Below are 15,569 nucleotides of genomic sequence, written 5' to 3' on the forward strand. Positions count from 1 at the left end.
CTGAGACTATAGATAAATCTAGAATCTCCCAAAGGCTGTTTCTCATGGCCAAACTCAGCTTTAAGTACATTAGATCCATTATAGTGCTGTTTCTGGATGTATGCTGTAGATAAAGACTATCGTGACAGAAATACTGGATGAGCAGCAGCAGAACAGTAACCAGATGTCACCTGTTTGAGGTTTTGTTTCCTGGCAGAAGCTGCACTGTTGCTGCAAGAGACAGTGTACATAAAACACTGTGCGCAGCACAAACGCTAAAATCTTTGTCCTCGTTTGTACAATGCAAAATGAATTAATATTAAATTATGACTATTTGGTGATTTTTATACACATCAATGTGCAAGGTAGTTAAAAGAAGCACTGTAAGGATTTGTAGATTAATTGATTAGTGGTTAGAAAGAAAATGAGTTGCCAACTATTTTCATCACTTCATTGTTAAGTCATCATTCAAGCAAACATTAGATTGTAAAATGTGAGGATTTGCTGCTTTTCTTTGTCATTTATGATGTCAATGTAGAGTCTCTGGGTTTTGGACTGTAGGTTGGATAAAGGAAGCAATTGGAAGACGTCAATTCGGGCTCTGGGAAACTGTAATATTTTTCACAATTTTCAAACAATTATTCATGAAAATAATCAGCATTTACAGCCCTAATTAAAACAAACTAAGAAAGCAAAATAAGAAAAAATGTGTGTTAAAAAATATATAGAGAGAGCTGCCCGTTTCTGTACACGATGTGCTTCCACCACAGATCCACTTGACGGCGACCTTGCACAGTTATTAGGACTTCATCATCCAGATGTCACAGCTGTAACTGTTCTATCAAATCCCTTTTCTTTCTGTTCTTTAAATGATCAGCGATGCTCTTTTACCATCTCCAGCTTCTCCAGCTCGACACTGCACAGACTCACTGTACTATACTTCTTTTCTCCCGAGATAAATCAAGGTCAACGGCTCCTTTTTCTCGTGCTGTTTCATTATTAATGACAGACAGAGAAACACACTCTGGTGACACAGTAGCTTCTGTGCTTCCCCATACATTGATGGGAGGGTGACAGCTTATTTCTGCTGTACAAACCTGGGAGCTGGAAGGAAATGCCAGCTGTGTGACACAAATATTCCTCACCAGCAGAATACACCCTGCTGACTCAGATCTCATTAAGATGCACTGAAGGGAGCAGCTGCATGATTTCCAAGCAAAATGGTAAAATTAGAGCAGAGATGAAAAAAAGAAACGGTGGATGAAAAATGAATGTTGTGAAATGTTTTCGCCAGCGAGACAATAAACCAGAAGTGAGCAGGGTGGCTCAGTGCTTCTGCAATCCACGGATTCAGTAACATCAGAGGAATTCAGTTTGGTATAATTATCTTGTAATTCTGCAATCAATCATGAAAAGACTGTGATTTACTTTATGTATTCACATTCACCTGCCAACATTTAACTGCTGAGGTCAAAACTCACTTTTATGCAGTTAATGAATCTGGTCTGAAATCCTTACAAAACATCCCACAGAAAAGGGCTCATGTTCCAGTCGTGAAGAAGTCCTGCAGGAATGATGCAGGTCTTGTGAACGTATTACAAATCGTCCTGAAGACATGTTGTAATGTCCACGTGGAGCATTCATTGTCTTGCAGGACAGTTAAAGGGGACACCAGCGGCAATTGTAACAACTCACGCTAAACCATCAGATCAGATTTACTGTAGAATGGTACTCAGTAGAGTGCATACCTCCGCCAAGGGCCAGCAGTCCCCTTTGGGTCTTACTCACAGATACCCACCACCTTTATATGCCTCATATTTTCATCATTTCATTAAAGAAAGTGAGAAAATAATCCTGGATTCGTCCCTTTATCCAGATCTGACCCAAAAGTTAATGGGGTCTATTCTGGGCCGAGACCCATCATCCACCCGAGTTATGTGGAAATCCGATCAGTAGATTTTGTGTAATCTTGCTGACAAACCAACCAACAAGCTGACACGAGGAAAAAAAACACTCTTCGGCAGAGGTAATGAGACAAATGAAACCTTGGACACGCTTCATGGTGAGCTGTCTCTTTTGCCAACAGACTTGTCAAAGTTTTACTTGTAATATTAGTTTTTAGGTTTTTATATTTGTTTAACTGTACGATTAATCTTACTGGTTTAATTAAGCTGTAATTGATTTGTCAATGTATAGCAAAGTGTTTTAACTACTGTATATCTATATTAGTAATAGTAGTATAGTTTATTGTGGTCCTTGGTATTTACATGAAGGTCTTACATGTGTTGTTACGCTTGCTACATATGCTGTTACGATCACATGTAACATTTGGCTTCTATGTGTTTCAATGAATATTGTGAGTCTGATATTGCTTGGAAAACATTTGATGACATAAGTGGAAAGCAGATACAAGTTACCTATATAAAGACTGTATCCATGTAGCTCGAGAGAATAGAAAAAAAGAGACTTTTGAGCGATCGCAACTGCCCCAGGTCTCCCCTATATCTTGCAGGTATATCTGTAGATCACAGCAGCACTGCTGGACGTTACAGTACCTGTAAGACTGATGTGGGCCGGTTAATTCCCATTGGGCCGCTGTTCTTTCCCTGCAGGACAATCTCATTTTGCAGGATCGTTTTTCATGCTTCACTAATTAAACAAGCTGTCTAAGAACCACACACATACTTAATTATCGCTGCATTAAGTATGAAAACATATTGCAGGCGTTTAGTTAATCAACAAATCACTCTATTATTAGTCTTCAATACTATATAACTGTCCTAAATCAGTCCAAACTGCACAGTAAATCTTAATTACATGCAGAACCAGAATACAGTGCAAGATCCCAACACAAAAATCTCTCTGATACTGATGATTGTTTATCAACCGATTTGAAAAGATGTTATTTACACCCCCGACATGTCGACCCACTTCCGATGGGGTGCCTGCTAACACTTTTAGCTTAGCAGCTTCAGAGAAGATTTTGGCTTTAAAAAGGGTGTCAATAACACCTTTGCAATCAGTTTGGGATCTAAGTGCCTCTGGAGATTTCAGTTATGCTGGATGAGCTGTAAGGAGCCTTAACCTTAAAGGAACTTTTCCTTCAAGGTTATTTTTTATTCAAATATATGTCCTATATAATTCTTTGATGTGAGGTATTTCTGCTGTTCTCTGCTACTAGCCCAGAAGAGAAAAGTTGTTTGTAGTTGTCATGTTAGCCTACATTTATCTTTTTAAAAAAATCTAAAATTTGATGCCTTTAATGTTGCATTAAATTTGTCCAGTGGTGTCGAAAATGGTATCAGCTATCGATATTTTTCAAGGTAGTACATCAAAGCAGTAACTTCATGCTCCTGCGCACAGCACTGACAGATAAATGTGCAGCTGCATGTCTGAACTGTTTGCAGGTTACATCTATATGTGGATGTGGAACATGTGGAGTTAGACAGTCCAGTGCTTTCTGTCTCCTTCTTCTCCCTGTCAGACATAATGGTCTCAGGTGCTGTTGAGGCGGTGAGACAAGGTCACCGGCGTCATTTCTCGGCGCCACTGGGAGCCGTTTGTCAGAGTTGGTTATGATTTAAAGCTTCCCATGTAATAAATAACAGAGTGAATCAGTTGGCTACAGGCGGCGGTCCCGGGGTTAACGTATCCGTAAATTGTGAGAATTCCTCTCCCTCATACACTCGTTTCACACCGAGATCGCTTCAACCTGCTGCTGTGTCTCTGGCTTAGGCTGCAGCGCTTAATCTACAGCATTCACACTTAAGAGTAATGAGGATTCATATTAACCTCCAGGCTCAGGGAATTAATTCAGAGAAGGAAAACACACATAAAAATATAGAAACCTCTGATCTACAGAGGACGTCACCAGGTCTGGTCTGATGGGGATGCTGTTACAGATAAGAGCTGCATATAAACACACACATTTACACCATAATGACATTTAGAGTGTGTTTGTGACAAATGGAAACTGCTCGTGGAAACATCTGCACCATAAACATGATTTAGTTGTTATTGTCAAACTGCTCTACATAAAAAGAAAACATAAACAAGTGTTAAATCACATCTGGACTTTAATGTATAAAAGACAATAACAGCATATTACAGCAGCATATATATTGTACATTTACATTGTACAGGAAGATGTGTAGTATTCTGGTACAAAAAGAGGAGATCAGCAGCTGTACCATTTCTTAATCTCATTACTTCATCTCAATTCATGGTAAGAAAAGAAACACACAATGACACATGGCATATTTAGTGTGCACTGTATAATATACAGCATGATGCAAGAAGTATGTAAGCACATCTCTGACAGTTGAATAAAAAAACAAGATGAAAACTAAGCTCGATGAAAAAATATTCCCATGGTAAATCATGATTATGAGATAACAAACGTAGAACATATGAGACAGAAAAGTCAAAATGAGTTAAACAGTCATAATCATGAGATAACAAAAGTCAAAATATCATGATAACAGTCACAGTTATGAGATAAATTCATAATTATGACATAAAAAGTTGAAACTATGAAATTAAAAAGTCAAAATAATGAGTTAAAAAGTCATAATTATGAGATAACAAAAGTCAGAATTTCATAACAGTCACAACTATGAGATGAAAAAGTCCATTATGAATAAAGTCACAATTACTCTTTGAGATAACAAAAGTCACAATGTGAGATAAAATGTCATGATTATGAGAAAAAAGTTTAAATTATGAGATAACAAAAGTCAAATTTATGATAAAAACAAACATGTATCCCATAATTATGACTTTGGCTTTTATCTAATAATTTCAACTCAATATAATAATTTTTTGCCTCATTATTTCAGCTTTCTATCCCACAATTATGATTTTTTCTCATAAGTTTGACTTTTTAACTCATAATTACATTCTTTACCTCAATAGTTTGGATTATTATCTCATTAGTATTACTTTTTTCATATATTTTTTATGACTTACCATGGGAATCTTTTTTTTTTTTTTTAAATCAAGGCAAAATTTCATCAATTTTTTCTTTTTAACTGGCGGAAATGTGCTTCCATAAATAATACTACATACAGATTTCATATTTATTTATATACATAATATACACTCAATATATAGATTGATTTGGAATGTCTGTCTTTATTTTTACCCTCCGACTGAAATCTGCACAGCGGAGGTGACACACTTCTCGTGCTCTGATCTGAAGAGAATTACTCTCTAAATAAACAGCAGGCAGGTTTGAAAGAGAAGAAAATAGACTAATGCAGCGATGCATTAGGCCTGAATAAACATCAGCTCAGCTGTGGGGAATCGCTGGCCTGCCCGTCTATACTTTTTTAGATGTCATGCCGGCAAATATGGGAGGCTTTTCAATCTTCACTGGCTCCTGGGGCACTTGGCTTTCAGCTGTGTGGTTAAGTGTGTGCGTGTGTGTGTTTGTGTGTGAGATATGTCCGTGCGTGTTTATGGAGTGCGTCCTGGGGGCTACATTAGCTCTAGATCTGTCAGTTCAGACAGGATGCCTGCTTTGCCTCTCACTGTCAGGCATTTGCTTTCTGTACACTAGACACACACACAAACACACACACACTAATGCACACACACACACACACACACACACACACACACACACACACACACACACACACACACACACACACACTAGAGGAGCAGACTGAGCCACGCAGGGGAAATAAACAATTAAGCATACAGCATAAAATGTTTGTGACATTTAAGTATCGAACCTACAGTCAGCATCTTTGTATTCTTGAGGTTTCCTGACGTGTACGTTTCCTGAATCGAGCCTGCAAACGACCTCATGTGTTCATAACATGAGGTCGTTTCATTTTCCACTCCAACGTGTGATACTTTGTCTGCAGCAGCATCAAATCTAATAACGCTTTGAACTCGACATCAAACAAAAACGTCGCACCGGCTGAATCTGCGTTATTAAATTCATGGTCTCATTATATGGTCTGTTGTTCATTTTGTCTGGGTGTTCAATTCTGCTCTAAAAGTGAGCGTAAGTGTGAGTGTGTGTGTGTGTGTGAGTGTGTGTGTGAGTGTGTGTGTGTGTGTGTGTGTGTGTGTGTGTGTGTGTGTGTGTGTGTGTGTGTGTGTGTGTGTGTGGCGAAATGGGAAAATAGGAATGAAGAGAAAGCAGCAGGGAATTGAAGATGTGGGGAGAGGGGAGCGGGAAGATTCTCATTTGAGATAAAAATATACTCCTTGCAATCTCCAAACGGATGTGTTCACACACGCAAACACACACGCAAACACACACACAGAGGAAACAACTATAGTGGAGAGAAAGACAGCTAGAACAGAAAAGCTCGAGTGACCCTGTATTAAGACCAAGCCTGTAAAGAGCTGACCTTTGGCTCTGTGGGAAAGTGAATGTAAAATTTCCCTACAGGCATCAACAAAGGGACACACTCAGGCTGTAAACTCAGTAACAGCACTTCGTGGACCTCAATTATTTAAAAAATGGCACGATTAGACTGTAAAAAGTTGGATAATTTGCCTGTGTAGCTTATAAAAAAGCTACAATAACTCACAGTATACTGTATGCTTCAGATGTGAGCTGATGCAACGTGGAAGACATACTCACAGAAATGTTAGATAAAACGTGATGATATGTTTTTGACTGAAAAGAATAGAGAATGTCACAGTTTGTTACAGTACAGCTGCTCATAAGGTTGTGCTGATTGTGTCAAAAGACTTTCTTTCATCCGTCAGCGGGCAAGAAAGGAAAAGAAAAGAGAGGAGGGGAGGGGAGCAGTTGCCGACTGCAGCATAAAATAATAGGGAATATATTAAAATAGCATCAATACACACGATCAGATATCGTTAGGAAAACCGAGTGCGTAAAATGATGAGGCATCTCCGCGGCCCTGACAAGCTCTCTCTGTCTCTTTCACCTTTCTGTCAGCAGAAATAGAAGCTGAAAGCAGACATGTTGGTTTATGCGTGTGTGTGTGTGTATGTGTGTGTGTGTCCCACCCTGTCTACAGGAAGAAAATAATAGGCATGAAAAAAAAAAGAACCTGCGAGACAGCTGTTCTGTCATGCTCAGATAAACACTGCAGATTCCTCTTCATCTGCGGTGTCGGTGGCGCTTCACGTCTGTGGCAGACGTCATCAGGATGTTCACGTATGAAAACTTCATCCGGAACCTGACACATGACTTAACCCTAAACAAACCCTAAATGTTTTTGATCAATCACAGGCAGTCGTTGAGGAGAGTAAAATGGGACTTCAGTAATCAGCCTGTCACCTTCTGGTGTTGGTCACATGCTGGCAGGCAGATGAGTTTCTTGGTGTAACTTCGGTAAAACCCACACCAGAGCAGGGTCTCTGAGCCACTTCATGGACAGTCCTCTGATGAACATTTGGTGTTTGTGTTTTCACAGTCGGACGGCCACCACGCACGCTCCTGCTCTGCCCACACACAGGGGTGCTACCTGGAAAGATGAAAAACAAAAGAAAACGAGAGAGTCACAAACACAGATGGATACTAAAAGGTGCAGCGAAGGACTGTCTGGAGCTATCTATGTTTTCAGCTGGTTTAAAGGTCAAGTGTGTCGGATTTAGTGGAATCTAGTGGTGAGGTTGCAGATTGCGACCAGCTGAACACCCCTCATCTCACCCTCCTCTACAGCAGCCACTAAAATGGCTAGAGACCCTATTTAGAGACAGTTTTTGGTGTCTGTAGAAACATGTCTGAAATGGTTATTCACAGCGTTTAATAGGTTGCTTGTGTGACTCTGAAGCTTTTAGTTTCCCACTCTATGACTCCAAACAAATGCTAATGCTGCTCTGACTTCTTGATTTGTAAAAATGCAACTGTTCACCATGTTCACCATGTCAACTTTAAAAGTGAGCGTGCATGAACGTCTTGTAACAGCTGTCTCCTGGGGGCCAACATACTAGTTATAGCAGGTTTTAAAGTGCTCAGACAAAATTGCATTTTAAACATCTACATTTCTGAGACCACTGACCAACCTGATCTGCTGAAAAGATCATGTGATAATTGAAAGCTCCAGAACGACGACTTAATGGACTACTTAATTCCAAGGTCAGGAATGAATGAAGGGAATGGACTTCTTTGTGAATGTAGGATATGTACAACACTGATATTTTGTGGCTAGACCTCCTTTTGACCTCCCCACAAGGATACACCGACTACCACACAGCAGGGAGTCGGGAGTGAGGATAATCCGTTGGCTCTGAGGGAAGCTTTGTGCCTTTTGTGGTTGTCTAGTCCTGTTAGTTTTTTTAGACACGGATAGTCAAAGCTGCCTGTCAGTCACCTAATTTTAAACATGAACTTACCACCCACGTTATGTGTCTCGGAAAAGAAAAGATTGACAGATTTGTGCTAAAGCAGGCAGGGGAAGTGTTGCTACGAAGACGGGACACACAAGACATCCTCTGGTTTGTTTTTTCAGTTTCTGACAATGAACAGAGGACACATTTAACGGTCTCAACATGTCCTCTCACATCTCCTCAGCCCTCTGTGTCAGTCTGAGCATCCCTGTATCTGCCCACCTACACCCCCTCTTGTTCTCAGCATGGTGCGTGTCTCCAAAATAGCAGATTTCCAGCGACTTTGGTTGGAAATCCTCTGAGGCGATGCAGGAGATGAGGTATAAACAGAAGTGCGATACACTTGAATGAGATCGCTCAACTTTGAGACAGTCGCCTCTTTCCCTTTACTAACGCAGCGGCAAGGACAATATTAGCATGAGGAAAACATACATTTACATAACAATGAAAACATGCCAAGATACACAGGAGAGGAGCTGGAGGAAGGTCAAACTGACTTCCTGTGTTTATATAACAATTTTATTGGTGCGTATAATGATTTATTACTTGTTTTTACTGAGCTACAGTCAATGTGCATGTATATAAATCTGCATGTGTGTGTGCTGTAAGAGAACAGATCTCGTGAAATTGTACAGACTCTTTCCTTGTGTGTGTCTGGGCGTGTACCTGTGTCCACTCGTTCGTCTGAGGGTCGTAAGCTTCTACAGTGTTGAGATACACCTGCCCGTCATAACCGCCCACAGCATAGAGACGGTCACCAAGGAGACAAACACCGACGGCATCTCTGCTGATGCTCATGGGGGCCACTGCCGTCCACACATCTGTCTGAGGGTCATACCTGTACACACACAGAGAAAACACACACAGGTTTATACAACACACAAAGTAAGAAATTCAATTTAAACAGGATTACTGTCCACAGTTCAACATTTTGGGAGATAGTCATTCCCCTCCTATTCAGAGTTAGATGAGAAACTTGATATCAAATCTCTCCTCTGTGCATTAATTACAGAACTGGAGCGAGGAGGCTATAGCTAAGCTTAGCATAAAGACGGGAGGCAAGGGGAAACAGCCCACACCACCAGCACCTCTCAAGCTGATTAAGTAACATGCCGTATCTCATTTGTTTATTCATTTATACACAAATAGAGATGTACAAGAGACAATTTGTTGTTTCATTAGTAGTTGTCCTGTCACAATGTCTTTGCACAGTAACTTCTCCTGAATTTTCTCATCATTGTGAGGTATGGTGCCAATGTTGGACAGATGGATAAACTGTTTTCCAGGGAATAGTTAGACCACGCAATTCCCCTTAAAATCTCAAACTGTCTTTTGTTTGTGTCTCAGTTAAATAAACAAGAATGTAAATTTGAGAACTTTGCCAGTGTTGGTATTGGTATTTTTTATTCCCAGGATAACATGACCTGAACTTCTCTGCTTTGGATTGGCTTACTCGGATATTCTTACCCTAAATCTAATCAATCTCACTCTTCGGGGCTGAACCTACCTGACCCTACCAACGAAGGCAACGAGTTCTAGCAGAGGCAGAGTAGAGCGGGTCATGACTTAGCTACCCTGCAGGGTTGAAAATCCAATATTAACTTAGAGGGGACAACTAAATTAAATTTTCTCAAGAGCAGTTCCTGAGGGGGACACCAAAAGTGCTGTAACTCTGCTAACAAACTCTGTCAGCCAGCTCAGGAAAACTACACTGCGGCATTTGGTACCGCAAACACTGGATAATATCACTGTGGCTTTATAGCAAATGTAAGCTAACCACTAGCTAACATAAAGAGTGACCTGTAATTCAGTGTCGAAAAAAAAAAGACTGGTGACGATCATAAATGTGTTTTTATTGAATTTAGAGGGAAAGTAAATTAATTACTAATTACTAATTTCTTTGTTACTTACTGGAGGTCAGCCACCAACGACAGACACATGTACTACATCTGCATCATGTGTCATTGCTGAGGGCCAAGGGGGAAGTTCTGGGTCATATGGCCCAGAAATCCCCCATCGTTTAGCTCTTTTTGTTCTGGCCTCCAGACTCCCATAGTTAAATAAAATGGTTTTCATTTATAAACTAAACCTCAGGTATGGTGTTCACTCTGTGCTTTTGGTCACGAGGCTGACCCAATATGCGTCTCTTGTTGTGTTTGTGACAGCATCAAAAAGAAAAACAAATCACATAAAAAGGACAGAAAAAAACCCCCATGCATATTTTTACATCACACAGTAAACTGTGCATTACGCATTTTACATTTCAAACAGCAATAAATATGAGACATCTGTTACATCAAACACACACACAGTACACACAGACTCACCTCTCCACACAGTCACTTAGCCGAGATGCAAGGGACGAGGCCGGAGCGTCATGACCTCCGATTGCGTACAGGAAGCCGTGCCATGTGGCCACGCCCACACCCCCACGCCTTTTAGCCATAGGGGCACAGCCACTCCACCTGCAGATGGAGTTTGTTACCATCAGTAAGATAAAGCAGACTTTTACAGTCTCTCACATTGAGGAACTCAAAATCTTCAACATTGTGCTCTGAGATTATTTACCGGGGTTACCACGGATAACCTCGTATCACGCCTTCCAGTGAAGAAAATAATGAATGTACCTGATGAACAGAAGCTGTTTGAATGTGCTCTATTCTAACGTCCTGAGAGGGTTAGCTGTCTCTTTTGATCTGTGGGTAAATAACCTTTAAAGCACAGATGCGCTTCACCAGGAGGAAGAGCAGACAGGAAATAAAGCAGGAGTTGGCAATTAATTCTGGTCAAATGAAGTCCCTCGACTCTGACCTGTTGGTGTGGGGGTCGAAACACTCCACTGAGCGCAGGCAGGATGAGCCGTCACGACCTCCTACTGCATACAACCTGAGGAAGACAGAAGATTGTGTTACCCCTCTGGACACAAAACATTGCACACGTTTCTGGACTGTGGAAGCATCTTTTCAATTTAGTGACAGTAAAACAGATGGTATTAGGGTGTGTGAGTGTGTGTTTGCGGTGTGTGTGTGTGTGCTGCAGGATTTGGGGACAAAGTGAGGTGAGCAAAATCAATCAACCAACACTCCTGGGGCATCTCAACCCCGAGCAGGCACTGTGTGTGTGTATGTGTGTGTGTGTGTGTGTGTGGAGTTGGGAGAGCGAAGGAAGAAGTGCATCAGAACCAGTCGAGCAAGTAATGAGCTCCATCAGGAAAAGGGCCCAGAGAATACACAACGCATACATGCACACGCACAAATTTACGCAGCCTTGCACACACACACACACACACACACACACACACACACACACACACACATGCTACTGTTGGGCATGCTTAGTCAAATCAGTTGTTTCTGTATTAATTAGCATCTCCAAAGCCTTTCTCCGTGGCGTCTCTCTGAGGCGCTGAATAATAAAAACAACGGGGGAATATTGCAATTCTAAAAAGTCTGCTGGCTGCTGGAGAATTCTGGGACAAGTGAGGAGATTCTGACGTCCTGAACTTATAAAGTCCCACTATTAAAATGTGCATTTGTGCATGACTGACTGTGAGCGTGTGAATGTGTGTGCGTTCGCTGTGCGACTGTGAGCCTTGTCACTGTTTCCATCACTGTTTGATACTGCAGTTTGTCTGTGCAGGAGAGGAGTAGCTACAGTAACATAACCTCGACTCTGTTACTTTTATCTTGAAACAGAGACACAACAAATTCACATTTTTTCTCCTCTGGATAAAATGCTTAGGTGCTTCCTGTTGGACCAAAACTGTTTGGTTTCAAGCTGTTGAAAAATCTTTTCCATTGGTCTCTGCTCTCCAAACCACGAGCACTGGATGAAGCTAATTAACTGACTATTTTTCAGGCGTAAAAAGGCTTTTTTCTATAATGAGCAACACATAAATAACACTCTTTCTTCTGATTAAGAACATCGAGGCAGTTTTTGTCTCATTTCTGGTAAAAATCTATGAAATTACATTAATTAGGATGACCCTTTTGTCCAAAGCGACTTGCAGTAAGAGAAAACAGTATCCATAGTAACAAGAGCAAGATGTCAACAAAGTAAAAACATGTTCATTGCTTCAGTGAACATGCAGTATTAAATCTTTAACTTGAATTTAGTGTAGATGTTTGAAGCAATACATGAGCTCACTTACTTGCCATTGAGTACAGCTACTCCCACTGTGCTTCTGGGTGTAGCCATACTTGCAACGAAGCTCCACTGGCGAGCCTGAGGGTCCCACCTGGAAAAAAATACGTAAACAACTTGACAGTCCAGCACATAATAAAACATGGCAACAAATCTTAAGTGCAGTTCAGAGATTGTGTTTTCACTTTACTGCATCTTTCAGCTGCAGCATCTCTCTCAAAAACAGTTCAAGAAATGTCCTCTTGTTCTGTATCAGAAGTGAGCTAAAGCTTTTCCTGCCAGGATTTTAAATCTGGTCTGGAATGGTGTCGGAGCCAACCTCTGACACATGTGTCAGTGCTCATTGTGAGCCTGGGACGATATTTGCTTGAATAATGTTCACAGTGGAGAGAAGAGAAAACCTTCATTTTCTGTGGTATGTTTGCTCAAATGGCTTCGTCTCATACTGGCGCTTTTAATAATCGCCACGGTGTCGGAACATATGAGACATGATGGATTTGAACTGCCAGTGGGAAGAATGAACATGTCATTCTTTATTACAAGCTCTATTAGTGAACTCAGCTCTAGAAAATCCACTGAAACTGCTCATATTTGAAACTACTTTCAACTCACAAAATAGTCCCTATGAACTGTCACCTCACTGTATTGGGATGAAAACAGAAATCTTAGAGATAAATGTCTCAAAACCTTGTCAAATAACTTCAAACCCAAAACTATGTGCTTGGCGATTAGGTATGTAGGATAATATATATCTATTTGTCATGTCAAAGAACTGATCCTTTAATCAGAGTATATAAAATAGAATAAAACAGCTGCGTGAAGTCTCCTCTTACCTTTCCACTGTGCTGAGGTAGCTCCAGCCATCGTGTCCTCCTACTGCGTACATGGGCCCCTCCAGGACGGCTACACCTGCGATACACAAACATGCCGGATTAAATCATGGCAACTAACCAAAACACAGTCCACTCGGACAAGCTCATAAAACCACACACGTTTAGGACAAGAGTGTGAGTTTTGTGTGTGTGTGTGTGTGCAACCACACCAAGGGCATTAGGCGTGCAGAGTTAGCAGCATGTTGACACCTCCATACGCAAGGGATTTATCTGCCAGAACATCTGTAGTGCCAGATGTGTGTTTCAATCCTCTCTTCTCTTCACACACACATGCACGCATTTCTAAAACACTGAAGCAAAAGCACCACACGCCTTATCAAATTTTGTTATCGCACAGTGAGTGGGGAGGCTGTCCTCCAAACAAGAAGACACAGGGTCAGACCATCGTGCTGAAGTGCTCTTGATTATGAACCACTTACTGCGGAGGTGCTGTTCTGTAGCTGAAACTGACCTTTGACCTCACTGTGTTAGCAGCAAGAAAGACAATATTTTTTTACCAAGAATACAAAATTAAACAAATATATTGAAGCATTTAGAAAAAACAAACTAATCCAAATAATAGAAAAAGCCTTCATCCACCTCAAGACTAAGATTAATTGACCTATCCAAGCACTTTTAAACTCGTACTCACCTAAGCCATGCCTGTGTGTGGACATTGGCGGCATGACGCTCCACGTCTTGCTGTGCGGGTTGTAACACTCCACAGTGTTGAGGGTCTTGAGTCCATCTCGGCCGCCCACCACATAGAGACGGCCATCGAGGACAGCTACGCCGAACTGCAGTCTGCGTCCACTCATGGTGGCGACCTGCCTCCACGTGTCCCGACGCAGACAGTACTGCTCGATGCTGGTAGCACCTGGAGAGAGTAACAGGAAAACGTTTCAGATGAAACTGTGACGGCTTCTTGCTGTGCTCTAATTTTGCACTGTTTTGAACTGTCCAACTACTGAACATGGAGTTAGTGCCCATGGCTACATCCTGTTCCAGTGCTTTTATTCTTTTATCTCAGCAACAACTTTTTTTCTTTTGTTTTCTTTTTTTAAAACTTTCTATTAGTTTAAAATAAAATGTTTTCGACTAAGATATCCACTCTCTAGACGTCAGGTCAAAGCAGGACTAAACCACTACAGCTCTGTTTATGATGATCTCTGCAAGTTTTCTCATGATTACATGATAAAAGTCTAATAATTATGAGAAAGTTAGTCCTTTAAGCCATAATTAAGAGAAAATGACTATGAATTTCGTGTTGTTTAACTATACATCCTGCTGTCTAAGGGTCTAACATTAGGGCTGCAATTAATGATTATTATTCATTTTTTTCATTTTCAATTAATCTGGTTGATTATTTTTGTCACACAAATGTTGAAAAAGGGTGATCAATGTTTCCCAAAGCCCAAGATGACGTCCCCAGATGTCTTGTTTTGTCCACAACCCAAAGATATTCAGTTTATTGTCATAGAGGAGTAAAGAAACCAGAAAATATTCACATTTAAGAAGCTGGAATGAGAACATTTTTACTAACAACATTACTCAAACCAATTAATTTATTATCAAAGCAGTTGTCGATAAATCGTTCGACTTTAATTTCTTGTAAGCTCTCTTTTGGGAACTATCGAATGAAGGTGAAAATGACCAGGGAACATGAAATATGTAAAACCCTAACATATATGATATATGTAATGTCTGTTGTGTGTGGTTATATGGAGGTGACTGTTCTACCTTTCGTAGCATCCATGCCCCCCACGGCGAACATGGCCCCCACGGTGGCCTTGCGTGGCCGTGTGCGGGGACTCTGAAGCAGGGGCCGGCGCTGAGGCAGGAGGTGATACTTCATCCCCTCCATCAGCAGCCGCTGGCACTCCATACTGTCTCGCAGCAGAGGGTTGGACTCCAGGTCTGCCAAGAACTACACACAGGTAGAGAAAAGCACACACACATGAATACACAGGGGTGTGTGAGAACTGCTATAAACAAGCAGCTGAGACAAAAGCAGGGTGTGTGCTGCGAGTGTGGGGTACGATGTTACCACTGATTGTGGAGGTCTGAGGGTCGAAAGAAAGCTGTTCTCTCATTGATTGAGAGATTAGATCAGATCAGACCAGCGGCCATTAGTGCTCACACACACACACACACACACACACACACACACACACACACACACACACACACACACACTGATCATCTGACACACTAGAGGACTAATCTGTCCTCGACATCTCATCAGCTTTCTTG

At 41.2% G+C, this 15,569-nt stretch overlaps 1 protein-coding gene across 1 annotated transcript in view; it reads right to left on the reverse strand.

The window, feature by feature from the left end:
• Positions 1-4,037: 4,037 nt before the first annotated feature.
• The window catches only part of klhl5 (kelch-like family member 5), a 31,685-nt gene continuing 20,153 nt past the window's right edge, over positions 4,038-15,569 (reverse strand). Inside the window, exons 6-13 of the mRNA XM_084342642.1 lie at positions 15,057-15,243; positions 13,969-14,193; positions 13,278-13,353; positions 12,452-12,538; positions 11,113-11,187; positions 10,629-10,766; positions 8,968-9,139; positions 4,038-7,436 (exon numbers count right to left, since the gene is read on the reverse strand). Coding sequence (XP_084198768.1) covers positions 7,380-7,436; positions 8,968-9,139; positions 10,629-10,766; positions 11,113-11,187; positions 12,452-12,538; positions 13,278-13,353; positions 13,969-14,193; positions 15,057-15,243 — 1,017 coding nt within the window. The 3' untranslated portion in view covers positions 4,038-7,379. The remainder of the gene's footprint in view (positions 7,437-8,967; positions 9,140-10,628; positions 10,767-11,112; positions 11,188-12,451; positions 12,539-13,277; positions 13,354-13,968; positions 14,194-15,056; positions 15,244-15,569) is intronic.

The sequence above is a fragment of the Pagrus pagrus genome (genome assembly GCF_965226575.1).
Source record: "Pagrus pagrus genome assembly, chromosome: 2".
In the NCBI taxonomy this organism is placed as follows: domain Eukaryota; kingdom Metazoa; phylum Chordata; class Actinopteri; order Spariformes; family Sparidae; genus Pagrus; species Pagrus pagrus.